Source organism: Fonsecaea monophora (genome assembly GCF_001642475.1).
Source record: "Fonsecaea monophora strain CBS 269.37 chromosome Unknown Scaff22, whole genome shotgun sequence".
Taxonomy (NCBI): Eukaryota; Fungi; Ascomycota; class Eurotiomycetes; order Chaetothyriales; family Herpotrichiellaceae; genus Fonsecaea; species Fonsecaea monophora.
Window position 1 is genome coordinate 172,988 of NW_019173953.1, and position 26,571 is coordinate 199,558.

Consider the following 26,571-nt stretch of genomic DNA (forward strand, 5'->3'; position numbering starts at 1 on the left):
GAGAATAACCGAGGTCTGTGGAGATATGGGATACCGACTGAGTGAGTGAGCGAGCCCTGGATGTATGAACGGGACAATAAAGAATGATGTACCAAGAACAACAGATTAGGGGGATGATGGTATATATACATATCTATACAATCTAGCGGCGGTAGACTCAACTCTACAGGGATATTTTGCCGCTTCGTCATTTACCCTGGGTAATCTCTTGACGGCAACAAGCATGTTGTGCATGCTACAATGTACTGTATGGGTCAAGAACTCTTTATCAGGATCGTACTAAACAGTACGGATACCTGCGATTGACCCCCCAAAATCATCACGCCGGGAGGAAGAACAGCTCCCCCTCGCCAGGAAACCCGACCGTGTCCAGACTCTCCCAGCCCCAGCCTAGGAGGTTCTGAAACATCAAGTCGTCGTCCGACGGCGTGAACTGTCCCATGAGCGTCGGATCCGGGCCACGAGCTACGCCACTACCGAGGTCGCCTGGTCGCGCATTGCTAGAACCTTCCGGATGCTCGGAACCCACCGCAGTCGTCAGGTTAGACTGGTCTAGTGGGACGTCCAAGCCTCCCGAGTCTACGGCCCCCGAAGCCAGTTGTGACATCGGTGCAAGCTGGTGAGGTGGTACCGTCGAGGGCGAGCTGCGCTCAAACGTCGACGTATTCAAATCGTTGCTCCTCCTCAATCGCGCGGCGTCCTTTTCGGCACGGAGTCGAAGCCGACTTAACAGGTGACAGTGGCGTCGTGCCTGGCTGCCTTCCGGGGACATCTCCGCCAATCGATCCTGGCATAACATGGCCATGTCGAAGAAGACGTTCATCTCGGGAAACACGCCCGGCGGGATGTTGGCGCGGCTACTCTGGATGACAAAGACATAGAGGGTGGACACCGCGACGAGGGCAATGTACTGCGTGAACCAGAAGGACTGGTACAGGGCCCCCCGTTGAATCAAGTCGCACGTCGTGTTGAGGATGGTGCTGATGGCACTGGCGCATTCACGGATCGGGTTCAACGCCCTCTCATCCAGGACCGACAAGGCCCTGTGCCCGAGTCGGCTGAAGTCTGCGAGCAAGCATCGCCTGGTGGCCAGGATCCGGAGATGAGCATGCGCAAGCTTCAGGACAGTATTTTGCCGCTCAAACGTCCTCTGTCCCGCCAGGGTCCTGGTGCGGGGTTTCAAGAAATCCGGGAGAGTGTCCTTCCACTCCAGCGTAGCCTCAAGCATCCAGTTGGTCCGATCGAACAGCTGATCTTCGGAAAGGGGGTGGATTGGGTAAAGGAGATCGCTATTGCGTCCCATCAACTTGGCCAGGTCGGCATGTGCTATGAATGCTTCCAGGTTACCGTGCAAGGGGAGGTCCTCGGGAGACTCCGTGGACAGCAAGTCTTGATCGTCAATGTTGCGAGGGTACGGCTGGTCGATGTCTTCGTCGCGGAGCATTCGTGGCCGGCCCAGCATCACACTTATGTACTCATCCAAAACATACGCACACCAGAACGTGCGTTTCCGCGACTCCAGCGTCACCAGATCTAGTTTCTGGCTGGACGAAATCTTCCTGTGGAGACCTATCGAGGTCAGTATCGTGCAGGCGAGGCTGAAGCAGAACCGGCACTCGTTGATCCGGAAAGTGCTAAGGAGGTACAAGCACATGGCGAGCCGGGCCTGGACGCTGGCAACGGAGGCTGGTCCAGGTTCTTGATTGAGAAGAGACTTGGCCTTTTCAAAATCTGTAGCGATAGAAAAGTCAGTCATTCGTCAGTGTCCACCATCTAAGGAAAAGCCCTCGGAGAGGACGTGTAGTAGCTCTGTGTTCTTATCATCTACTACGACACATCCCTCGTGACTCGGGGATCCAAGGATAACTTACAAAATTGGCTGCGGGTAAGGTCCTGATCTCCGCCATCGACATACCTGTCGCCTTCCCTCGTGTAGAGGAGTGACTGTGAGAACACCAGTAGAGTACATGCGGCTTCCGCTTTCAGGAGTCGAGCCCCACTCAAGAGGTGGGATGTCCACTTCTCGAGCGTTGGCCGATGGAGAAAGCGATAGGTGGGCGTCGCGAAGCGAAAGTACCGTTCCAGCAGCGCATCTGCCTCTTCGCGTGTGGGCAGTGGCTGGTCTTGTCGAACTTGGACGGGAGGGATGTCTCCGTGGCAGGTCAAAGGCGCTGATGGCAACGCAGCCTCTCCCTCGACCGCATCGCCTCGATTCCATGAGTGATAGAGAAACGACACGCCTGACGTTGCGCTGATGTGGTGGCCTTCAGCAAAGGTGGGTTCGAGCGACGGGCCTCGAGAGAGACGAGGAGTGTTCTCGGGTGATCTCATAAGCACTCGATGTGAGGCTTGAGGGGTCGACATCGTCACATTTGTACGGTCGCTCAGTGGTTCGCCTGGCGATCTCCATGTCTGTGAGACCCGGTGAAAGCCTGGCGTGTCACCACGGCCATGACTGCAAGACTCGGGAGGTGGCCTCGACTTGCCATCGTCGTACTCGCAACGAACCTCTTCACCGCGGCAGTAATCGCAGGGCTGAGTGCCCGAACATCGCACTTTACGTCTGAAATATACCATACACCATCAGAACGGGAGGGCAGACAAAGGCAAAGGACCGATCGCATTACCTCCTACAGAACATACAAGCCCTGGTTGTACGTGGGTGCTTGAGCTTGCGTCGTTTGGGAGGACTGGATGGCAGAGTACGATTCTCCGACGGAGACGAGGCCTGGGGCTCCTCCATGTCTGTGTTTCTGGGTTCATGGAAATTCTGGAGCAGCTGGATTTCCCGTAGGAACAGCAGACGAAGGGTAAGAGACCATATGAAGAAAAGTGGGTGGCACTGCGGGGATTTTCCTGAGTCCCTTGCCGCACCCTGGGGAGACAAACCGGTGCCAACCGGGCAAATACGGGATCCCTCCGTCGGCAAGTTTGAAGAAGATTCTCAGCATCCGATTTGACCAACGACCAAACGACAAGCGACCGACAAGCGACCCTCTCCTGCCTCTGGACATCGGTTCAATAGCCGACAAGGCCGAACAGATGGACCCGGTGGAAAAGTTTCCTGGGAAGGATGCGGAAAAGGGAATAGGGCAAGGAAAAAGGGAAAAGAGCAATGAAGATAAGCAACAGCTTCCTCTCCATTCTACCCTCTCAACTCACAATAACTTAAGACACACACACAAGATCCAAGCAGCAGCAGCACAGCACGGCACACAGCCATGGCCCTCAATCGCACCTTTACACTCAACACTGGCGCCAAAATCCCCGCTGTCGGCTTCGGCACGTGGCAGGCTGCGCCGCACGAGGTGGAGAAGGCAGTTGAGATCGCCCTGAAGGCCGGCTACAGGCACCTGGACTGTGCAGCAATCTACAGAAACGAGACAGAGGTCGGATTGGGCATCCAGAAGAGTGGCGTCGACCGCAAAGACATCTTCATTACGACCAAGCTGTGGAACAGCAAACACGATCCCAAGGATGTCGAACCGGCACTCGACAAGTCGTTGAAGGACCTCGGGGTGGACTACGTCGACTTGTACCTCATGCATTGGCCCGTGGCCTTTGCCTCTGGAGACCGATGGTTCCCCCTCGACGAGCAGGGTGTGTTCCGGCTATCAGACGTGCCTTTTACCGAGACGTGGAAGGCCATGGAGGCACTGTTGAAGACGGGCAAGACCCGGGCGATCGGCGTCTCAAACTTCAACATCCGTCGTCTCAAGGAGCTCCTCGCCACCTGCGACGTGGTGCCCGCGGTCAACCAGGTCGAGGCACATCCATATCTGCAACAACCCGAGCTGCTCGCCTTCTGCAATGAGAAGGGCATCGTGCTCCAAGCCTACAGTCCTCTCGGGAACAACACAACCGGTGAGCCAAAGACGGTGGACGATCCGGAAGTCCACGCCATCGCCAAATCCCTGGGTATGGACCCAGGCCAAGTCCTCGTGAGCTGGGGCATCCAACGCGGCACGGTCGTGCTCCCGAAGAGTGTTACCGAGAAACGCATCCGTGACAACTTCCAAGATGCTATCCTCCCCGACGACGTCATGGAGAAGTTGAACGCGCTGGAGAGGAACAAACGGTTTAATTTCCCCGCCAGATGGGGATACGACATCTTTGACGAGCTCGGTGATGAGCAGGTTGCCAAAATCGCAAAGGAATCCGGGCCCGAGAATCTGCAGAAGTTCACTGTCTGAACAATAGAATCTAGACTGCAAATAGACCGCATGTAGAGGGAGCATCCAATTGGACTTCGTTGCCGAATTTGGCTCTTAGATCTTGTGCGTGTGTCCAGGACCCGTAGGATAGATCGCCTGCTCCTGAGCACAGACAGTCTTGGCTGCGTTCGCCGTCAGACTAATTTATTTATGCAGCCGTCGCAGGACAGACTCTTTGGTTTTGGTAGTTCCAGTCATAAGCCACCCACACGCCGTAGAGATGGATCTGACTCGCCACGACCACCAAGACGTGGAAGAACTGGTGCGACGAAAACCAGATGTCAAATGCGCCCGGCCAGATCGACTCGGGGATCCGGGTGACGAAGAAGAAAGCGCCGACGCCGTAGACGAGGCCCTCCAGCAACCAGTATGGCATGCCCGAGCGCACCCACATCTCACTCCAGCCGTAGAGGAAGAGGCCGTGGATGATGGGGGCGAAGCCCGAGAGGGCGGTGAGGATGAAAGCCCAAGCTCGAAGAGTCCGGTATTTCAGGCCTTGGAGTTTCGGGTGCAAAACCAGGGTGGCCGTGACAAGGCTGAGGGAGATGATCATGCTCCAGTAGACCCAACGGAGGAGAGGTTCGCAGTAGAATCCGACGTAGATGCCAGAAAAGAAACTCCCCAGGATCAGGGTCAGAATGCCCACGTAGTCGACCCTCAGCATCAGATTCTCGACGTCCTTGGAATGGCAGAGGAGGGTGTGGTAGGTGGAGGAAAGGAGCATCGTGACGATGGCAGCACCCACTTGGATGCTGAAGACGGCATAATCAGCCACTGACGCTTCAGGGTAGAACCAGCTGAGCCCGCGGTAGACAAGAACCTGTCCCACGACAAGACACAGGGCCGGAATCAGATGAGTGAAGATGTTGACCGACTCGTTGTGCAGATGACCTAGAGACCAGACGCAAGTGACCCATGAATTGGCCACCGGGCGATATCCCGACCTGGTGAAGTGGTTGTCTTGATACCATTCGGGCAGTTCTTCAAACGTCAATAGCCTGTAGGGTTTCGGTTTGAGCTTTGCGAGATTCTTCTCGTGGAGTTTGGGAATACTTGGTGCACGCGCCCGTGCCCTGGCCAGCTTCTCTTTCGGTTTTCGGTAGGCGAGAATAAAAGACATGGCTGATTCAAGCTAAAAGGACTCGGGAGCTAAGAAAATAGGTTCGGGAAAAGAAAGGGGAGGTCGCTCACAACTGACTGGACCAGTATAATAGTGAGTGATGATACTGAGTATATATAACCCCCCCAGACACTGCAATTGCGCCCTTTAACACATCAAACAGAGGTGGATGGAAAAGGAGGAACTTTGAGGTCTCGGGGGTTTCTCCATTCACATGCGCGAAAATGTTTTCAAATTGGACCCAAGCCGCCGATAAGTTGATCTGCAGATCGAGCGCTTTACGATTCGCTGACCATTCCGAAATTTCGCTTCAAGCGTTGCGCCAGTCAATGAAGCTCTACCGACTCCAGGGACTCCGGGCAGCCGATCGATTCCGCGGCTTGACCGGGATTGACTTCGTCATTGTCCCGCCTCCCTCTTTCCTTGTTGGTTGGTGAGGAAGTGATATTTATCTCTGGACCGAGTACAGATATCAACGTTGGCAATCTCTATTTGAGCTGGCCAACTGTGCCTTCGATGCTGACTTTGTTCTTGCTAAGAATTTGAAATCGTGTCACATCCACATCAGAAGAGACTCTGAGGTCCAATTGTGCAGGGACAACCACTGGCCGCTTGAACGTAATTTCCATGAACAACGGGTCATCTTGATCCGCAAGAGTGGTACTTGTAATGCATTTCGCAGCCAAAGCACCGACATGATTGCCGTGAGCCAGTTTTCCTGGGAAACCAAAAAGCTTTGCAGCGAGGGCTGAGGTGTGTATCGGGTTGTAATCCTTGCAGAGCCTTGCCCAGGATCCTGGATCATTATACTCGACGGTTAGTGGTTTTGAATCCGACCAGGCTGGGGTGGCTACCCCATTGTGAGGTCCATCTCGTCGTTGTTCAGTACTAGTAGTTGCTATCCCTGCATGGACTTTCGCAAACTGTAAGATTGTGAAATGTTGCCGAAAGGCGATGGTCGACTCGTGCGAATCCTTGCTTGGAATATGTAAGCTTACCACGAGGTCGACCTCGAAACCGCGTCTGACGGTGCGGAAATCCTTTGAGAGCCTTGCCGTCAAGAAAGCTCCATTCAAAGAAGTCAAAGCCTGCACCGTACATATTTCAGGTCTCAGCAGTTCAATTCGGTTTCTCACGTTGACGGCGCCTAGCGGCCGCACTCTGCACGCCGGGTGGGCCAAGAGCAGCAGCATGGCTGGTTCACTTAGAGCCGATAGGAAGAGAAGCAACTGGGCTCCCACCAACTCAACATTGGCTGTGACTGGTTGGTCCCGGATCGCCCTTGAATATGCGTCAAGGTCTGCTCGTGTCACTCGAAATGGCATGACCAGTGACAGTTCGTCACCGCTTGGGGACCTGGGCTCCTCAGAGATGCGCATGCAAGTCGAAAGGATGGAGTATCTGAGAGACCTCCAGAGGAAGACGGCCATGACGACAATGATATCGACGCCAGAAAGGTCATTTGGTGAGAACTTGATCTTGATCTGACGACCGTGTTTCCAGATAGGCAGGCATTTGAAGACCAAAAGGAGAGGAAAAGCGGCGATGACTGAGATGCCAGCCATTGCTAGCATCGTGCATTCGGAAAGAGCCTCGGTGCAGAAATCAGAGGACGAGCGTCTGATCAGTCATAGGTAACAAGAACCTGCCCTAGAATTATACTAGTAGTACGGGGTAGTATAGTAGTACGAGTTCCCTAGAAGCATGCTGGTAGGCAATTCCTAATAACTTTGAAGTGAGAGATTCACGAGATGACTAATCAGGCATAGTTGTTTGAAGCTGCACCAATACAATTTTGATGCTGCTTTGATGCTGCGCTGATGTGATTTTGGGAATACGTCGGATGCGAGTCGGATGCAGCCAGCATCAGCACTCTATCTATATTATATCTATACAGTATCAGAATAATGAATTGGCTGCGTAGTGATCCCGAGTCTTTCCATAACTGAGACATGAATTTATAGTACTATGGTAGCGCCTGCACCACCGGTATGATAAAGCGAGCGGCTTCATTTGGAGATTGGACTCTTCCAGTTTTAATGCTAATCGTAGATTCATCGGGCCCTGTTGCCATTTTCGTTCCCACCTCTTACATTGTATCTATGAATCAGTCGCTCTTGCCTCTCAGAGAGCACGAAGGGGAAGCATAGTACATAGAAAGAGCTATCCACTTGGGAGGAGGTTAAACCAGATCTAGATTAAGTTCAATGCCTCTGAGTCTTTTACAGCTCACTTTTAATTAATTCATGAAGTACTAAGTGGTTAGTACTCCTACTACTAAATTACTCTCTTGACTAGAATTTCCGTCGAAGCAGTACCAGGCAGGGATAGTACTACTCCAAAAGGAACTATCGCATTAGCATTGAGAAATGACAGTCCGGATGCATCCTTCTTTGTCAAGAGATCGAGAGGTCTTGCTCAAGCAGTTCGAGGAAAATCCCAGCCGTTCCAGATTCCATCAATTTCAGCATGATGCCGGCCACCTCTCTCTTCGATTCTCCGGTTGAATGCAGCTAAACCCCTTTTTCTTCGACCCATTCTGGGACACAGTTTGACGAAACGCCCTCTTGGGTAAGATATAGTACTCACTCAGTGCAGTTACATAAGATCATGCGTGTGTCGGTCGAATGCCACCCATAAATCAAATCAGTATTCATCTTTGTTTATGAGCAAAACAACTGTCTACAATAGTAAGAAGAGGATGCATGAATACACTTATTTACTACTGCTGAGCAAAATAAAGCGTCCTTGTAGAGACTGAAACGCGACACCGAAGTTTCCTAAAGCGGTAATTCTCAAAATGGGTTGCACCTAACCTCGATCGGTGCTCACATCGTCGCCGCAGTAAATGAAAAAAATTATACTGCACCAGCTGTTACTACGGACTCGTTGACCTCCATTAAATTTACAGTAGTACTAGTGTTGATTCATCACGGCCGTTGTTGCTACATAAGTACTAGCTAGTATCAAGCAGGCAGGATGTTTCCTGTCACCCTTCCTGCCTCAACACACGCACCCAGACGGTCCGTGCCTGTCGATCCCTGATCCAGGGATTGAGGACTAGTACTACAAGTACGAGGAATAGAGGCACTACCAGTACTACCTAACTAGCAGTCCAGTGACTGACTAAACAAGCAACAAAAAGATCCGGCCCTCTTGCTTTTCCAGCTTGCATTCAACACTCAGAAATCGTCGAAAAATGGCCTGTTTACCTGAGTCCTGTCATGTCTGACCCACCTCCTCGTCCCAATTTTCCATGTTCCCATGTTCCCGCATCATAGAAGTCATTAGCTCGTCTCGTTATCAAGCTTGTCACAAGCCTGTCGCTTCTTCCTCCCGTTGTTGATGAGATGGTAGAGTCGAAAAGATTCTTTCTACCAACTTTCACAATCCCCACGCCAATCAGTGGCTTCGAATGTGGCCATACTTGCGATTGGCTTCGTCACTTGATTTATTAGGCCCTAAAGTCGACTGAGGTCTTGTATAACAAACACTTTGTTCTGCCGAGTGATTTTTCATGTCCCGAGACCAAAAAATGACCCCAGAAAAATCTGACTCTTGTGCTGGTTGCCTAACCTAAGGCTGTGCGTCACTAGATGCCGAAGGAGGCACCGGTGCTGAGGACGCAGGTGCTCCTGGTTGCGGCGTAGCAACAGGAGCAGTCACAGCCGAAGCATGAGCCTCACTCTGAGGTGTTTGTGAAGATAGTTGAGGTTGCCCCTGCGGTGGTGGTGGGCCGGGGGGTGGTTGTTGTCCTGCTGTTTGGGGTCGAGGCTGCTGCGGTTGTTGTTGCACATTTGGTACGCCTGGCGCTGTTCGCGAGTACTCCTCAATACCAGGTAGCATGCCGTTCGTAATCGGAGGCTGGTCGACAGTCATGTGGCCACACATGACCACATCGGCATCTCCCATCGGTTGCCACCTCACATTTCTCAATCTCGTGGCTATGGGTCGCCCAGTAGGGTCAAATGCCGGATCTGGGGAGACCATCACTCCTGCTTTGCCAAAAAACGTCGGAGCTATCGTGAGAATGATAGAGTCGATCAGGTGGGAGCGATGCATCTTCAGCAGCTCTGAAAGGACGACTCCCCCGCCTTCGACCATGACACTCTTAATACCTTCTCGAAATAGCACATGGAAAATACCCTCCCAGTTCAGCCCTCCGTGTGCTGGGTGATAGTCATTAATCATCAGATATTCTCCACCGTGCGCTTTCAGCGTGCTAACAGCCATGGGATGTAGCAAGGCACCCGGAGCAACGATCACCCATGGAGCCTTGCCGCGTCCGTCCGTCGCCGCTTTGAGCACCTTCATCCCAGGATGGATTCGCAAGCGGGCATGAGGATCAACAATGATCGGTCGGGGTTGGAACTCCCAACCTAGTCCACCATATCCGGCAGGATTGGTGAGTCGACAATTCAGTGCAGGATCATCGGCAATAGCTGTAGAAACTCCAATCAAGATGGCATCATGTCGACTTCTCAAATAGTGTGTCATTGCTTTCGTCTCTGGGCCAGACACGGCCGTAGGAACTCCAGGTATTTGACTGATCCGTCCATCGAGGCTGCTTGCCCAGGTAAGGGTTACGTGGGGACGAGTTCGGACCGCCGTAAGTTTGGGATCGGGGATGTAGGATTCCAGGAAGCCTCTGGCATGATGAGGGTACTGTAGAGTGTCCCAATGAACTGCTGTTGTAGGCTCATTCCTTGTATTGGGTTTGACAGGTTCCAACCGGCCAAAGACGCCAGGCTGCATGGAAGGCTGGAATTGAGGCTTTGGAGGTGGTGGGGGTACTGGCGGTTGTCGAGGTGCACGTTGTTGGTTGAAGCCCTTGTGTGCTTTCAGAACGACTTGCTGATGTCCCTGGCGCCATGCATACTGGACGTTCCGGACGTCTGACATTTTCATAAACTTTCCGCCGGCAGCTCGCATCTTCTCTGGCTCTTCCCACATTTTCCAAAATATCGACGCGGGGAGGTAAGCTTTGGCGGCCTCGCGGCGGGCTGTGTCCATGATCCCAGTATTTCGCTTCGTACCATCGACATAGTCCAAATCGTGGGAATGTCTCATTACACCATCAGTGGCCTTCGAAATAGTGCAAGTCTCTATTGGACCGTGGTTGTAGACCACCTTCATCGTCATGGCACATGTTTTTTCTTCTCGAACTCTCTTCTTTCTCTGTTGTTTGCCTTCTGGTGTGGGACGAGGTGTGTGTACCTTTGGGGTAGCGCCGCGTCGGAGTCTGCACGCGTAATAGTCGACCGTGGCAGCAACATTCTCGGGTTGGGAGTCTGTCGTTCTCATCTTGCGCCAGATGTTGTCGACGAAAGGGAAGTAAGCTTGCCAGTCCGCGACAGGCAGCTCGATGGGGTGTTCTAGAGAGAAAAGTCTCTGTCGCATTTCGGCGAGATTAGGCGGGTTGTCGAAGACGCTGTAGCCTTCAGGTTCATCAGACACGGCGTAAGTTCTGCCGTTTGTTGACATTGTCCGTTCAGCCGCGGCATCAGCCTCGCCCTCACCGTCACCTTCAACGTCTCCGTCGGCGGCTCCTTCGTCATCTTCCACATCGTGCATGTTGGCGTCGTTGGCAGCTTCATCGTCCGCTTCGCTTTCTTCGTCATGGTGGTCGAGGCCATCTGGCGCATCGGGAGTCTCAGGGTCGGTGCTCATGATGATCGACACGCGCGGGTAGTGTGCAGTGGGCTGACGATCGACTAATGATGGGAGGGATGTGGATGCTCCGCGCCGCGCAGGATGAAAAGAGGTCGCGTTACCATTCGGAATGTGCACAGTGAGCAAGGTCCGGTACAGGGCAAACAGTGATCGAGGAATCCGAAAACAGGCACTAATCCTTTGCAGACCTGAAGTAATGAGTTTCACGCCTTACTCACTGTCTGCATTGAAATGCGCACCAGAAAGTGAAAGTGAGCGGACTCTGAAAATTGGCGCGGGCATCGGGGGTTGAGGATTCGCCAAAACAGAGATGACCCGTCACTGAGCGAGGCTCCACCCTCCCGCCAAGCGACCTTCATGCAAGGAACAAGCTCAGCAGCTCAGCTAAAGTCACCCGCTAAAATAAACCGAATAGGCTCTTAATACCGCCAGAGGGCGTTGAGTAAAGGTGCCTAGGGTTGAGGACCGCCTAATGGAGTTACCTGAACTTTAGGTATGTCGTACCTAAGCTACCTAGGCAAGGACTTCCTCCAGGCATTATTCGTCGCGTCACATTTTGAAACCTGTCGTCTGCACAAGTCTTGAAGTTTGACAGACGACAAAATAGACATGGGCATTTGTCCAGATTTGGATTGATCTGTTCAGTCCGTTCCTCTCTGGAGCACTTGCGGTGCGTCCCGTGTCCCAAGCACCTCACAAGAGAACTTTTGATCTTTTGCACATGGCTGTTAAAGTCTACGTTTTGGGTATCATTCGTACTCTCCTTCCCTAATTTTGTGGGGAAAAAAAAGACAGGCCATCGACTTTCATCCAGCGAGTTCATCTTCTTCCCCCATATCTTGGTCTGCTCCTTGACCGACTCCTGCTCCTGCTCCTGCTGTGACTGTAGCTGCTCCGAGAGCTGTAACTTGGGCTGCGTCTTCTGCGCCGTGGTGGACTTCGACCTGGTGGACCACGTCTTCGAGGCGGTGTCCGAGATGAGGATCTGGAGTATGATGGTGACCGCCGACGCCTCCTAGGCGGTGAAGGAGACCTGGAGTATGCATCACGGGGAACGTACGTGTCGTCTTCTGCTCCTCCTCGCCTTCCTCCACCATACCCGCCTCGCCTAGGTGGAGGGCTTCGATATCTTGGTGGCGGTGGCCCTCTTGGTGGTGGGCCGTACCGGGAAGGCAGTGGACCGTATCGGGCGGATCGTGCTGGTGGCGGTGATCTCGAGAAGGCCCGTCGAGGAAGTACAATGCTCACGGAAATGATGACACCGTCTAGCTGGGCCTCATGCATGTGGGCAATTGCAGATTCGGAGCCGGAAGGGTGATCATAAAGAATGTAGGCGGTGCCGCGATTTGTCATGACTGTTCCACGTTAGACGTCTTCTTGGCCATTCATGATTAGACATACATTGTTTGTTGAGAGGGAGATCGATCGACTCAATGCGACCGTAGGAGCCAAAGATCTCGCGTAAATGAGCCTCGGTCACGTTTCTAGTAAGTTTTTCCACCACAATCTTGGAGCTCTGCATCCGTCGGTTGTCTCTACTGGGGCTGCGCGTGTAGCTTCTTTCTCGATAGGACCTTCTGTCACCGCGACTTGGACTCCTGCTCCTGCTCCGCGACGTGCTCCGGCTCTGGCTTCTCGCCCGACCGTGTCCATTGCGTCCATCGCGTCCATCGCGTGGTGGAGGCGACCGAGAGTACGACCTGGTTCCGGACCTCGAACGCGAACGGGAGCGCGAACGTGGTGAAGGGGATCGACGCGGCGAATGTGAACGATTGAAGGGTGGGGAGGGTGCTCGTTGTATGGAAGTTGGCGTGTGCGACCTTGTAGGCGATCGACCTCGTGACGGCGATCGCGAAGGCATTCTGGAAAAGATTTCAAGGGCGGCGTCGAGAAAAGGGTCTTAGAACATATTCTGGTATGAGAAGACAGTAGGAGAGGTGAGGGATCTGATGTTTTGACGTAGTTCAAACATTAATGGCTGGGCCTCGTGCCTCATCCCAGCACAAGCAAGTACTTTTAGTTCTCCTAAATGGGGATGTGCGGCCTGTGTAAAAGTACTTCGCCGTACCACTATTTAGTCTTGGCAGCACGGCAGATTTTCTTGACTTCTTCCATCAATCATCATGCGTTTTTCCGGAAAACACCGTCGGATCACTTCCATCCCTCCATCGTAAGACAACTTCACCACTTCAGTTCTGCAGATGACGTTCTCTGCTGCGAGACGCCGATCTGTCTTCCACCATTCCGGGATATCCTGTCACCTCTCCGCGCCCAAAACAATCGTTTGTCGATCCGTAGACTTCCCACTCCACAAATGCTCTAACACTTCCCGAAATGCAATTTGTCCCACCAATCGCGATATTTGCAAACCTGGGGAATTCCTTGCTTTGAATGTGCCGAACCACCCCTCCGCGGAATGCAGGGAGTGAAAAGACGTTGCCTCTGAGCATCCAATATTAGGATGGCCACAGTCATAAATGAGAAAAGGTAGGAAAAAAGCCGTTGGTCCTCCGTTCTTCTGCCACCGTCATCCAAGATGCTCGCGCCTTGCATCGTTGCTGTTCTGCTCATGGTAAAGGTGACTACGTGCACTATATCATTGTCAGTCGCCCCTCCGCAGAATGCTAGCAAGCCCCTTCTTGAGTCCTTCGTCTCGTACTCGATTGAGTTTTCATCTTTTCCGGATTTCGCAGGTAAGTTCTCTCGAAGCGGCGGGATGTCGTTACCAACCTTTGGCCAGGGAATATCAGCCATCCAAATAACTTTTCATACAACCTGTTGAAGAACTTGCGTGACCTCCAAGGAACTTATCCCATCGTCCGAGTTGGCGGGAACACAGAGTACGTCAATAGTAACTTCGACTGAATGACTAATGCCAAAGGAACGGCCAGGGATTACGCCACTTTCAACGCTTCACAGAAAGCCGCCCTAATTGGCACTTTCAACTTCACAAGATCGAGAGACTACCCAACAACAATATCCATCGGCCCGAACTACTTCGACTCTTACTCTACTTGGCCAGGGGTTACGTACATCCATGGGTTCAACATGGGAAAGAATGGGTCCATCGGCTATGAAACGTTGATAGAGACTGCTCCACTTGTTTGTAAGGCCCTGGGGACCACCAAGACTGCTTATTGGGAAGTGGGAAACGAACCGGATCTTTACAAGACCAGTGCCCAAGGGCCAATGAGACCAAGTTGGTGGAATGAGACGGATTACGTCCAAGAATGGCTCAACAAAACCCGCACTATCCGACAGCTGGTGCAGCAGAATTGTCCGGAGATCATCAGTCAGGGGAAGTTCAAATTCTACGCCCCCAATTTTGCGGGAACTTCAAATAGTTTGAACTTGATCACCACCTGGCAAGCAGGGTTGGACGCCGACAACAATATTGCTTTCATCGACAGCCACAAGTGAGTCATTGGGGAAGACCAGACTCACTCTTGCTGATGGCGTGCAGTTACATTGGTGGTGCGACTCAACCGGGTGTGACTCTCCAGGGCACCTTGATGAACCACACTTCGACCGTCTTCTCCGTTAGCAAACACCTGAACGAATCGAGCCTTCTCGCCTACGCGGGGCTCCCATACATTCTGGGAGAGACAAACAGCCTGTACAATGAAGGTGCACCAGGCCTGTCCAACTCCTTCGGCGCGGCTCTGTGGGGCGTGGATTTCAACCTCTACTGCGCCGCAACCGGTATTGCTCGAGTTCACATGCACCAAGGCACCAATTATAGGTACGCTTCGTGGCAGCCGATCCCGACCGTCAACGAGAGCTTGGGCACAAAGGCACCGTACTATGGTAACATTATGGTAGCCACTTTTCTTGGGGATTTGACCAAAAACAACGTCAGCATAAGTGACATCGAACTTGGGAACATACATCAAAATGCCTATGCGGCGTACGTCGATGGCCGGCTAGAGAGAATAGCCATCGTCCAAATGAATGCATACAATTACACGTCCAGTGGCACGCAGGAACCTCGGCCGTCTGAGACATTCAGCTTTCAACTGCCAACCATCAACACTGCGTCAACCGCGAGGGGAGCCAGCGTGCAACGATTGATGGCAAACGGCAGCGACGCCATCACGGGTATCACTTTCGATGGCTGGTCATATAACCACGAACTTCAGCAGGGAAAGCCGGTAAAATTGAACAATGTCACTTCTGGAGAGGTGTTACAGATTGCGCAGGGCGGCATACTTACGGTTACTGTGCCGTGGTCTAGTGCAGTGATATTGAATCTGCAGTGGTGATATATCGGGCTTTGTATGTCTGTCAGGGTAAAATGCTGAGAGGACTCCGTTGCTTGCAGAACCGTCGCAGGGTGTAGCTCGAGACTGGCCGTCTACGAGTAGGTCCAAAGGGAGCTAAAGTTGCCTTGTTCGATGCTCCCTGATGATCACGAAGCCTCCATATTATGCCCAGATCTGGATATTTCTGCTTCCTGGCTTCTTCCGGGGGGTCTCGCATGGACCTGAGACGCGCCAAACGGGGAGATCGGTAATGTTGAGCGGCCTAGTTCGATTTACTCGGTGCCTTGTTAGTAGCTATTATGGCCCGTCAGCTCGAGAACAGCCGATACTTATCCTTCAATTCAATTAGCATCATGGCGGTAGTAAATATTCTTTCCTTCTCGGCCATGTCCCGCTGCATCACACCAACAGAGGTTTCGTTCACATATAGTATGGACGCTGCCGTATTGGAGGATCTCGTAGGAGGTGCCTGGAAAACGATGGACGAAGGTTTTGTAGATTGCGCTGGTATTTCCTGTTGCTTCGGCCTTGGAAAGTAGTCACTGTCACAAGCAATGGAGGTAAGTCGTTCAATGACCTTACGTATGTTCAGTCATAGCTGATGTCACTGCAAAGGTCGGAAAATGCCAAAAGGGTCACTTGCTGACGCAGGCAATCTCGTTCTCCTGCATCTAGAAGCCTCACATCTGTCGAGCAAAAGGATCCCACTAGCTTGACTAGACGTCTAACAGTCGTAATGCGAATTGACAGGCATCGGCTCCCAATTCAACATTTGATTGGCCCTAGTCATACTCAGGTCATCATCACGGAAAGAATGCGCCAATCCCATTACATACCCAGGACCGATATGATGACCTCCACCCCGTCGGCTCCGACTCCTGCAACCGCGGCAGCCGCCCAAACTTGGAAAGTTGGGGTGTCAGAAAAGAAGGACCTGGGCTTAGACCACAACTCTGTCGTTGCGAATTGCGAGATGGAATATCGCAGAGGGCTCTCGGAGGAGTTGGGAATCAACTTGGACCGATCAACTCATGTTCGAGGCTACCTCCAGGTGCGCCCTCACCAAGACCGCGACAATCTGACAAAACTTCCCAGAAGCATTGAGACACAAGAACTACGCCGATATTGTTTATTTCTTGGCTTCCCATGCCTCACGGCACCGCTTCTCAAGGTCCACAAATCCCCATGGGACCTGCTACCACGGTTCGGAAGCAGAACTCGTCTTGTGACCCGTGTCGGCGTTCGAAAAGACGATGCGCGTTCCCCGAAGGCGTCCATCCCGGGTCCCCAAACAGGTGTCTGAACTGCATGCACCTCGGGCACAATTGCACCTTTGATTTTGTCAATTCCCGACTCAATCAGAGGAAAAATAAAATTAAACAACCAGCCTCATATGGACCGGAACAACCTATCGCCCCTGCCATCTCCAGACCCGAGAAGGAGAGCATTTTTCCTTCGGATCAGGGGTTTGTGGACCCCATCCAAGCCACAGGACACAATGGCTCGTGGAACGGGATTTCCTCTACCGGTGTTCTTGATGTTGATATGTTTATGGGAAATCTCGTGTCGGAGTGGACCAACCTGGACCGTCAGGTCTTTGCCACAGAGACTCCAGCTACAGAGCACTATCAAAGCAGCACCAACAGTGGCGCACTGTCACCAAGCACTCAAGACTCGAGGAGCCACTACCAGACGCCATACAGAGCACCCAATGACTTTTCCGCTCCAAGAAACTTGTCTCTGGGGCTTTGGCGGGGCAGTCCGATCCACCTCCTCAACTCCAGCGTTGAGACGCAGCGGATAAATCAGAATCTCCGTGAGGTCTACAATTCCATGATGGCCGGTATCGCAATACGGTATCTAGACTACAACTGTAATCTATTCGCTGGGTCATACAAATATTCATTCGATGCCGATCAATCAAATCCATCAACTTTGGACATCAATGGTGGTCAATCTATGGGCGACATACTAACGCCTTCGTGGAAGAAAGCTTCACTAGAAAACAGTGGCTCTCGAATTCAGGCCAATATGGCTCCAGAGAGGCTGGCAAGCCAAATTAACAAGGTTACCATGCTTGGAGTTGCACGATTTCTGGACAACTTTGGTGCCTTTTATGGAAATGTCGTGGACCAGAAAACACGCAATCAGCATGAGCACACCTTGATCGCGGTCCTTCAGGCGTTTGCTCTCCAATTTGCGCCATCTAGGCCGGCAGACGATCCATTGACACGGTTATTCGAAGACACTCAGGGTGGCAACCAGTGCTCGCTATCAGACCCCAATCCTGGGGATCGAAGCACCAATAGTCAACACGTTTTCACTGCAGCATGGTTCAATGCTCACTCTCATCTGGTTTCGTCAAAGGAAACTCGATCCTTTGTAAGACTTTACTCAGTATTCCTCTTTCTGATGACCAGTGTACCACCGGAAGCAGCGTCCATTCCCTGCTACGAAGACACTCCGATTGGCCTGCTCGATAATGCTCTGCGCCAGATGGAGGAGCTACGGGATCTCGTGGAGGCCTATTGCAAGAATCTTAGCCGGCAGTCAATTTATCGTTTCCTACTTGAATCCTCTGTCGGTATTATCCGCTGGTATGGCTATCTGCGCGATACCATAGATTCCGTGCTTCATGAGCGACCGTGCATGTTGGAGGACGCGATGCCAAGGTCAAAAGGTAGGGATTACAACACAACTTCACAGTTGTTGTGATCGTTAACGTTCCTCCAGAAACCCTCCTGGGTGGGCATTTGGCTCCAGAATGGCAGCAACCATCCGTATTCGATCAGGAAGTTCCCAAGCATTGCCAGAATGCGGCAGGGGATCTTTTCCGTGTCTTCAGAGGGACCATTAATCTCAGACAAGTCCTCTTGACTGGGGACGCTGCGAACAACGTACCCATGCTGAAGAGTGCGATCACCTTAGCAATGGCCATCAACGACGAATTTGCGTTGACCTATGGCTTATGGCTACGACAGTGCACGATCTCTCTGTATTTACTTTCAGAGAAGTCAAAACTGGCGTCAGGTGAATTCTCTGCCTCCAACGGACGTGACTCGATGCTGACCGTGAGCCAAATCAGCGTTTATGTTGTTGTTTTGGGGCTTAGGCGGCCTATTACTCGTAGAACAGCTCCATCAGGCTTCGAACCTACTACCTGCCGCAGAGAGACAGCCCGTCTTGGAAAAAGCACTGTCTTTTCAGCGAGATGCAGTCACATCTCTTCTCACAGTAGCACAACGAATTGTGGACGTATCGGCAACGGGCGAGTTTAAACTCATTAACAGTGTCCAGGCAAAGATGCACTTCATCTCACACCACGCAAACACGGCCTTGGTGGTCCTAGCCTTGTCAAAAGCAATAGAGCACACGATTGATCTGAATGTATCAGCCAGACAGCAAGGCGACCTGGTCTCGACGATGTTCCCCGACATGAATTCAGATTCGGAGTGGGTTGCGAGGATGAAACCTTTGCTTACGTGCTTGTTGACTCTCGACTCTACAGTGTCTGGAGTGATCACCGCGAGATCAGCGCTGCAGAGGCTGATGCAGCAGTATGGTGACATCTTGATGGATTGCTGGTCACAGGAAGACGTGGGCGAACATACATGATGATCATTTCGGGGGAACCACTGAAACTCTCCGGTAATCGGGTGGCTCGAAACACTCGACATGGAGGCAGTTTCTCACAGCACAGCTCACTCGGCAAAGAACAGTGTGCCATTAATGTATCCAACACCCCCAGCGAGAGGCCGCCAGCTGAGCGGCAGCACTGATACCTCGATCTGACGTCGAACATCTAGCTACAGTCCCTGCGGCTCCGATGTTAGCCGTACCGAGCCTTGTGCTTGTGGACCCTGAACCGCCGGTGGTGGCCTCATCCTGAATCCATCTCTTCATCTGATGCCCACACATGCGTGATAGCCAGCCATCATCAGGGGAACCTTGCAGCTTGACAGCTCGAATGTCAGACAGGCGATCATATATCTTCAGCTACTTCCCTGGCTTGTCGTACTCACAATCCTCACTGTCCACCAGTTCCTCGGAATACGCGAATTCTTCGATCTACACACGACGCTACACCAAAACAATCTGATCTAAGAACTTCAACATGCCCCTGAAATCAAGATGGGGGTTGACGCCGCCGACATTGTCGGTCCCGACGTTCATGTTTGGTTCTTCGTCCTCCAGCCTCAACTCGACTGATAAAATTATCATTGATGCAAAACGCCCCAACACCCACTTTCTCACTCTTCATACCTATCGCGAATGGTCCAAGAGATTTGCTGCGGGGGTTCAGTCTACAGGACTTGAAAATGCCGATCGAGTGCTCCTATTTTCCCCGAATAGCATCTTCTATCCGGTTGTTGTCATGGGTGCTTTGATGGCTGGTGCCATCTACAACAGTGCAAATCCAGCCTATACGGCGCGTGAGCTTGCACACCAGCTCAAAGACTCGGATCCTCGAATCGTCCTCGCTGCGGAGAGTTGCATAGACAGAGCTCTGGAAGCCGCTGATTTGATTGGCTTTGACAAGAAACGCATCTTTCTGTTCTCTGAGGTGTCTATCGATCCTACGGAAGAACAATCATTCACCAGTACAAAAGTCCAGCATTGGAGTAGATTGCTCGCAAACCCCGAAATTGGTCGAACATTTGTCTGGGAAGAGCGTAACACCAAGACGTTCTCGGAGCGCACTGCAATCCTCATATATTCCTCAGGCACCACCGGCCTCCCAAAGGGCGTTGAGTTATCTCATCGCAGTCTCATCGCGAATATGCTTCAGCTCAAAACGATTCAAATGTCTGACCCCACCGTTACTGCTCGGCGGACTCTTTGTGCGGTCCCAATGTACCACGCACTCGGGCTGTGCTACTATACCTTCACGGCGCCCAAATGGGGTCTCGAGACGTACTTGATGGAGCGATTTAATTTGGCAGACTTTTTGGATCACATTCACACGTTCAAAATCACGGAACTGGTTCTAGTGCCGCCGATGCTGGTAGCGATGGCGAAGCATCCATCGGTTCGAGATGGCACCTGCGACATCAGCAGTGTCAGAAAAGTGGCAGCAGGTGCGGCGCCAATCGGGATGGAAGTAACACAACAATTCGAAGAGCTTTGGAATGGTAGAGTAAGAGTGCGGCAGGCTTGGGGGATGTCAGAGTAAGTGGTGGGGTTTGCAGGTCACACATACTTTTGCTGACGGGATTGTCACCAGGACCCCAGCAATCACTTTATGCTGGGACGAACGTGAGAGCTCGGGTCCGTCGTCGATATCAATTGGCGAGTTGGTTCCTGGTGCAGAAGCAATGGTGGTCAAGGAGAACGGCGAGGAAGAAACGCGGCCAGGCGAGACGGGAGAGTTCTGGATCCGCTCTCCGAACGCGATGAAGGGATATTGGCGCAATCCAAAAGCTACTGCCGAGACTATCAGCAACGGTTGGCTCAAGACTGGCGACATTGCATATCGAGACGAGACTGGAAAGTGGTACATGGTTGATCGGAAGAAGGTGAGTCGCATAAAACTCTCCGATGGTTGTCGTGTTTGCCAGTCTGTTAACTTGGACCAGGAGTTGATCAAAGTCAAGGGTGTCGCAGTGGCACCAGCAGAGCTCGAAGCTCTTCTTCTCGAACATCACGAGATTGTGGACGCTGCGGTGATTGGCATCAAGACGTATGTCGATAAGCGCGTATATGTCTAATTCTATGTACTGATGCTAGTCTCTCAGGGCGACGGATGATGAGCGACCACGCGCATACGTTGTGCTGGCACCAGGCTCGCGGCTTACTGAGAAGGATATCGTGGATTTTGTCAAGGCTCGTGTATCGACAATCAAACACCTGACAGGAGGTGCGGCCTTTGTTGATGCTATTCCTAAAAACCCGGTGAGTGAAGCAAACTAATACATCCGTCACATTGAGCCATGACAGTTACTGACCTCTCTTCCAGTCGGGAAAGATATTGCGGCGGCAGCTGAGAGAGATCGCCGCGAAGGAGACGGGGTCAAAAATGTAGCCACTCTATAGCGAGAAAAATTCCCGGAGGTCGGCGAGAGGTGAACGATAGATCTCTCGTTAAATTACACACAACCTACGCAGTTCAAGGCACTTTCAAAAATCACAGATGCGGCCCGCCTGGTGTCCCAAGGCCCAGAAATCTCATCACCTGTCCGAGATGATCAAATCCCCAGAAGAACTCCTGCTGTCCTTCTCCATTCACAGCCTTGATCCAGGGAAGCCCCGGAGATCCACTAGCGATGGCGGCTTCGGTGTTCTGTTTGAGGAGCGACTTGACTTCCTCAGTCGTGCTCTGTCGAACGAGTTATTCGGTATCCTTTGTCATGTCACAGCGCTGGCTTTGCATACCCTATTCAGGATCTTTGCGGCGACATCCTTGCCGACTACCTGAGTGAAAATCGGTGCGTGCACATCGGGCAGTTGAACCCCCTTTTTCTCACACCAAAATGCATGATACACGGCGCTTAGCACATCTGGGTATCGATTGGGGCATTCGAGGGAACATGCCACCAGGGCCCTCTGCACCTGTTTGAAGTATTAGTGCGTGGTGCTGGTCGTCAGCGAAGGATCGATAGCCAATCACCTTCAACGTGGTAACGTCGAATGGGTAGTTTGCCGGTAAGCCTGGGTTCCAAGGGATATCGAATTCTCGACACCATCTGGCGACGTCTGTGTGCAACCATTTCACCTTGTCTGAGTCCAAGTCAGGATCAGGCAACGCAGATGCTGGAGCGGGAATGGGGACAGGGGATTGACAGTCACATACTGGGACTGCTCCAGGGGGGCTTCAACCCGACAGCGTCTATATATGCCACAAGCAGCACGGGGGTATATGTCACGTCGCAAGGTTTGAAGACCGGGGAATTCTGGAAAAGTCATGTTAGTTCCAGTCAAGGATTGTTCTCCATACGTCCTCCCTCACAGGGCTTTGCGGAGGGATCAAATACCAACCTTGATGAGGTAAAAGGCCAAATATGAGTATGGGCTATGTAGGTCGAAATATAGCGTCAGCTTGGGCCTCGCCATTGCTCCCCGAAGCATAATCACTGTGTGGAATCAAGTAGCGAGCCTTGTGGGAATATCTTGTCCTAATATCATAATAAGGCTTACTAGGTTCTAGCCCAAATAGGTTTCCGCTTTCCGCACGACTGATACTAATACCGAGGTCGAGCAGCATCCGTCCAACGGCTCCGCGTCGCCTCCGCGTCGTCATCGTTTAGTGCTGGTTGCCACCTCCGTGTACGTGCTAACGAGCATTCCACCCCATAATTACCTCGAAAGCGAACAGAACCCCTGATTATTGGGCTCCAATTGCGCGCGATCCTTTTTCCTGCATCGTAGGTACGGAGACAGGAAAACTACTCCACCGGCCCAGAGACGCATCACACCCCGTGTCCTGGATGGCCACCGAGCTTGAGACAACGCATGCAAAGTACGTCAGCTTCCTCCCAGCGACCGTGGGTGAGAGCGATGGATCAGAGCGCGAGTCTCTACTGGCCATCGACCCGGCTGGATTCCTCATACGACACCCGCCAAAGCCACACGAGCTCGATGCCGACCTCACGGATGAATCCCAGCTTTTCCAGACCATCCATATGGGCGCTGCGGTGGTAGATGAGGGCAAGTGGAAGCTGGTAGTGGACGGCTTGGTCGAGCGACCGTTCTCCGTGTCCCTTGCGCAACTGAAAAGCATGCCATCTTCCACTGTCACCGCCTTTCATGAATGCTACGGCAGTCCCATTGCTCCTCCGATCCACGCGTTATGGAGGATTGGGAACGTCAAATGGACTGGTGTCAGGCTCGCGGATATGCTCAAACTGGCCCGGCCAAAGCCTAACGCAAGATTCGTGTGGTCGCAAGGACTAGAGTCCGGCTCGTTTGCCGGGGTTTCCGCGGATCGGTACGAAAAGGATCTTCCCCTGGAGAAGGCGCTGCGCTGCGAGGTTCTGATTGCCTATGAAATGAACGGCGAACCACTAGGCAAGAATCGAGGCGGACCGGTGAGAATGGTGGTACCAGGGTATTTTGGCACCAATAGCACAAAATGGTTGTGTCGGCTCTCACTACAAGACCATCGCGCCGTGGGGCCGTTCACCACGACATTCTATAATGAGATCGACCCGACCGACCCGCAGGGACAGAAGACACGACCCGTGTGGGTGGTTGAGCCCAATTCCATGATCGTTAGGCCTGAGCCCGGGGCGGTGTTGCAAGGACCAGACATTGCGATCCGAGGCCGTGCATGGGGGTGCGAGGAGATCAGCCGGGTTGATGTCAGCGTCGACGGCGGTGCATGCTGGCTACCACAGACAGATGTCACATTAGCAGCACGGAATGAATTTGAATGGCAATCGTTTCAGGCAAAGGTCTCAATCCCCAGCCCTGGGAAGTACAAGTTGATGGCGAGAGCGACGGACACGGCCGGCAATTCTCAGCCCATAACGGGAAGAAGAAATCATGTGCACACGGTCGAGATTGAGATTGTTTGATTAGTTGCGCTGATTCAGTCCAATTACTTGGACAAACACAAGATAGAGGGGAGAAAAGGGGAAGGGGTCAGCCTTGCGCTTTGCTGTGATACGAGCCTTGCTGCCTCGGTGCGGACATTATTATATCGGCTGACCTTCCCTTGACCAGCTGGCTCACTTTCAGCCTCATCATTCTCACTTCGTGACTTCCTCCCCGCAGTCTGCCTTTCTTGGTGCTTGCCTACCTGTGTCTGCGTCCAGCGCCGCACTTCCAACAGCTTGCGGCAACCGAGGAAGTCAAGATGTACCACTGCAGTTTCGCGACGCCTCTCCGATGATGCCAGGCCATCAGCAGGCTCCGCAAGTTTCCGTCGCAAATGAGGACAGCCATGGCGAACGGCACGATAGTGTCGAGACGCAACCACGCACCAATGGCTTGAAGCCGAAAGCTTGCAACAATTGCAGACAGCAAAAGGTGGGCGTCAGCGTTTTGTGCCTTTCCGAGACCACTAACTAACCTCTCCAGCTGAGGTGCGAGTTGACCAAGCTCGACACTCCGTCGTCCAATGCATGTTCGCGTTGTCAAAGGCTGGAGCTTGAGTGCAGAGTAGACGATACGTTCAAGAGGACGAGGAAGCGGAAGTAAGACTGGCAAGAGTGGGAATTTACAACGGTCAATCACTAACCCTCGTCCTCCTGGCAGGGTTTCCACCGAGTTGGAAGAAGAAATAAACAAGCTCAAGCGCCAATTGTCTGTCTATGAAGGCGCAGGTCTCCGGGATGTGACTGTTCCCGCTGTCAGAGACCCTGCAGCGCGGACCCTTACTGAGGGTGACGGTCCTCCTGCTGCTAGAGATAGACAGGCTTCCAGAGACCTACCGGACCCTTTGACGAACCGAATATTCTCGACCACCGTCCCTGGTGGTATATCGCCAGACTCTCCCGATGGAACGTGCCTGCCAGGAACAACCACGATCCCCCAAAACAGTTTGCTCGAGAGTGGCTCCACTGGCAAGGGAAAGGTGGCTGCGTCGCGGACTTTACGCGATATTGAGCTCCCAGCGGATGTGATTAATGACCTGTTCCGCATGTATGTCTCTTTTGCTGCTTCAGGACCATGGACTAATACCCGTCACCCTCCAAGATATTTCTCGCAATACCATGCATATCTACCGTTTCTTGACCCTGGGGTTTCTCCCACTCAATACTACGATAATTCGACTCTTCTCTTCTGGTCCATAATTTCTGTTGCCTCTCGTCGGTACCTGATAGACCCCACCCTCTTGACGAGGCTCGCTCGAGCAGTGACAGATCTTTTGTGGAAGTCTCTGCAGATAGTTCCACAGTCCTTGGGTGTTGTCCAGAGCTTGGTCCTTTTATGCACCTGGCCGTTTCCGACGAGCAGCAGCACCACCGACCCGACTTACATGCTCTCTGGGATGATAATACAGCTTAGCATCCAGATGGGCCTCCATCGTCCCCGGAGCCCGCTTGATTTCACAAAGTTCCGCGTCAAGCTCAGTCCTCGCGATATCGAGGACCGACGAAGGACTTGGATTGCTGGCAATGTTGTCACGCAGAGGTATGTCATGGGCGTTGACGTGTCCTGATGAGGAGCGGCTGATGATGTGTCGTAGCATAAGCTTCGGTGTTGGACTCCCAACTCCGGCGCAGCTTTGTGACTGGTCGATCCTCGCGTCCTCGCTCGACGGCTCGCGGATAGATGAAGATTTGCACGCTCAGCTGAAATGTGCCTTGACGTGTAATAGGGTATCTCAAGCTCTGACCTCGAGTGTTTCCGACTCTGCTGGGCTGTTACCGACTCGGGAGCGGATTCCTCTATACACGATTCTGAAGCAGGAGATTGTCGACCTAGAGAACAGCAGGGAGTGGACTCGAGGTGAGCACATACATGACTGGTTGTTGCCCGTGAGTCAATACACTGAGCCTGCTGACTGTGCGTTCAGCGACTACTGCATTCTATCTCCACATCGTCAAGCTCCACCTTCACGCGTTTTGCCTTCTCGACGATCCCTCAGCTTCGGGCTATCTAGAGCGGATCGTAACGCTCTACTCGGCCGCGACCGCCATGATCGAGCACGTTCGCGACCTGGACAGCCAATCTCGGGATTTCTTACAATTCTGCCCTGTATTTTACTACGAAGTCCTCCTCTGCGCCGCCTTGGTTTTACTAAAGGTCATAAAGAACGATTACTTTGCTGCGATAATTGATGTCGATTCGGGCAAAAAGCTCATCACTTTTTCAGTTTCAGCACTGAGGAAAATGTCGGTGGCCAATAATGACCTCCCCGGGAGACTGAGCGATGTACTCGCCTATCTCTGGACGCACCCGAATCCGTCTATCCTGGGCGGAAGCGGGGTGGACAGACTTCAGTTGGAAGTCAGAAGTCGAATGAGCATGAGCGTCGTATACGACTCATTGTGGAGGTGGCGGGAGCAATTTCGGACCGAAGTCGAAGGCGCCGAGTCGCAAGATCTCAACAACGGTAATGTTACCACCTCTGATTGGAAGAATTCAAAGGCTGATTCCACACAGATGCGACTGCAACTACCGGCGTCAATGAGGGCTTTGACAGCGCATTTGACCTGACCGAGCTGAATGGCATCTACTGGGAAGATCTCCAACTGGACTGGTTCTCGTGAGCATCGTATTACTATGAGTAGTCAGCGATCGAAGTCGGCCGTCTAGCGCTCTCTTACAAGTCTCGAGCACAGCGAACTTTGAAGGCCTATGATCGAATGCATTTGCTGAACGCCTGATGTTCACCCGAAGATATTCCCGCAGGGCC

General features: G+C 52.5%; 12 protein-coding genes across 12 annotated transcripts; 6 read left to right on the forward strand and 6 right to left on the reverse strand.

Annotated features, from left to right (window-relative positions):
* Positions 1-319: 319 nt before the first annotated feature.
* Positions 320-2,364, reverse strand: AYO21_04118 (hypothetical protein; the record flags this gene model as incomplete). Its single annotated transcript, XM_022654091.1, has 2 exons — positions 320-1,731; positions 1,872-2,364. 2 exons carry the CDS (start codon positions 2,362-2,364, stop codon positions 320-322), a joined length of 1,905 nt encoding a protein of 634 aa, XP_022513606.1.
* Positions 2,365-3,221: 857 nt separating this feature from the next.
* AYO21_04119 (hypothetical protein) lies at positions 3,222-4,193 on the forward strand (the record flags this gene model as incomplete). Its single annotated transcript, XM_022654092.1, has 1 exon — positions 3,222-4,193. One exon carries the CDS (start codon positions 3,222-3,224, stop codon positions 4,191-4,193), a length of 972 nt encoding a protein of 323 aa, XP_022513607.1.
* A 169-nt stretch (positions 4,194-4,362) lies between these two features.
* AYO21_04120 (hypothetical protein) lies at positions 4,363-5,334 on the reverse strand (the record flags this gene model as incomplete). Its single annotated transcript, XM_022654093.1, has 1 exon — positions 4,363-5,334. The coding sequence occupies one exon, from the start codon at positions 5,332-5,334 to the stop codon at positions 4,363-4,365; it is 972 nt and encodes a 323-aa protein (XP_022513608.1).
* Positions 5,335-5,822: 488 nt separating this feature from the next.
* AYO21_04121 (hypothetical protein) lies at positions 5,823-6,899 on the reverse strand (the record flags this gene model as incomplete). Its single annotated transcript, XM_022654094.1, has 1 exon — positions 5,823-6,899. One exon carries the CDS (start codon positions 6,897-6,899, stop codon positions 5,823-5,825), a length of 1,077 nt encoding a protein of 358 aa, XP_022513609.1.
* A 2,011-nt stretch (positions 6,900-8,910) lies between these two features.
* Positions 8,911-11,004, reverse strand: AYO21_04122 (hypothetical protein; the record flags this gene model as incomplete). Its single annotated transcript, XM_022654095.1, has 1 exon — positions 8,911-11,004. The coding sequence occupies one exon, from the start codon at positions 11,002-11,004 to the stop codon at positions 8,911-8,913; it is 2,094 nt and encodes a 697-aa protein (XP_022513610.1).
* Positions 11,005-11,813: 809 nt separating this feature from the next.
* AYO21_04123 (hypothetical protein) lies at positions 11,814-12,979 on the reverse strand (the record flags this gene model as incomplete). The annotated part of the gene is made up of 5 exons (XM_022654096.1): positions 11,814-12,206; positions 12,256-12,362; positions 12,409-12,545; positions 12,592-12,869; positions 12,935-12,979. 5 exons carry the CDS (start codon positions 12,977-12,979, stop codon positions 11,814-11,816), a joined length of 960 nt encoding a protein of 319 aa, XP_022513611.1.
* A 564-nt stretch (positions 12,980-13,543) lies between these two features.
* Positions 13,544-15,269, forward strand: AYO21_04124 (hypothetical protein; the record flags this gene model as incomplete). The annotated part of the gene is made up of 4 exons (XM_022654097.1): positions 13,544-13,700; positions 13,748-13,847; positions 13,899-14,423; positions 14,471-15,269. 4 exons carry the CDS (start codon positions 13,544-13,546, stop codon positions 15,267-15,269), a joined length of 1,581 nt encoding a protein of 526 aa, XP_022513612.1.
* Positions 15,270-16,415: 1,146 nt separating this feature from the next.
* On the forward strand, positions 16,416-18,884 carry AYO21_04125 (hypothetical protein; the record flags this gene model as incomplete). Its single annotated transcript, XM_022654098.1, has 3 exons — positions 16,416-17,949; positions 18,003-18,340; positions 18,405-18,884. 3 exons carry the CDS (start codon positions 16,416-16,418, stop codon positions 18,882-18,884), a joined length of 2,352 nt encoding a protein of 783 aa, XP_022513613.1.
* A 499-nt stretch (positions 18,885-19,383) lies between these two features.
* On the forward strand, positions 19,384-21,291 carry AYO21_04126 (hypothetical protein; the record flags this gene model as incomplete). The annotated part of the gene is made up of 5 exons (XM_022654099.1): positions 19,384-20,438; positions 20,494-20,785; positions 20,846-20,949; positions 21,005-21,161; positions 21,226-21,291. 5 exons carry the CDS (start codon positions 19,384-19,386, stop codon positions 21,289-21,291), a joined length of 1,674 nt encoding a protein of 557 aa, XP_022513614.1.
* Positions 21,292-21,393: 102 nt separating this feature from the next.
* On the reverse strand, positions 21,394-22,506 carry AYO21_04127 (hypothetical protein; the record flags this gene model as incomplete). Its single annotated transcript, XM_022654100.1, has 6 exons — positions 21,394-21,585; positions 21,642-21,818; positions 21,877-21,986; positions 22,060-22,159; positions 22,245-22,339; positions 22,404-22,506. 6 exons carry the CDS (start codon positions 22,504-22,506, stop codon positions 21,394-21,396), a joined length of 777 nt encoding a protein of 258 aa, XP_022513615.1.
* A 187-nt stretch (positions 22,507-22,693) lies between these two features.
* On the forward strand, positions 22,694-23,782 carry AYO21_04128 (hypothetical protein; the record flags this gene model as incomplete). The annotated part of the gene is made up of 1 exon (XM_022654101.1): positions 22,694-23,782. One exon carries the CDS (start codon positions 22,694-22,696, stop codon positions 23,780-23,782), a length of 1,089 nt encoding a protein of 362 aa, XP_022513616.1.
* A 316-nt stretch (positions 23,783-24,098) lies between these two features.
* On the forward strand, positions 24,099-26,425 carry AYO21_04129 (hypothetical protein; the record flags this gene model as incomplete). The annotated part of the gene is made up of 6 exons (XM_022654102.1): positions 24,099-24,236; positions 24,288-24,403; positions 24,465-25,343; positions 25,399-25,661; positions 25,729-26,268; positions 26,319-26,425. 6 exons carry the CDS (start codon positions 24,099-24,101, stop codon positions 26,423-26,425), a joined length of 2,043 nt encoding a protein of 680 aa, XP_022513617.1.
* Positions 26,426-26,571: the final 146 nt, after the last annotated feature.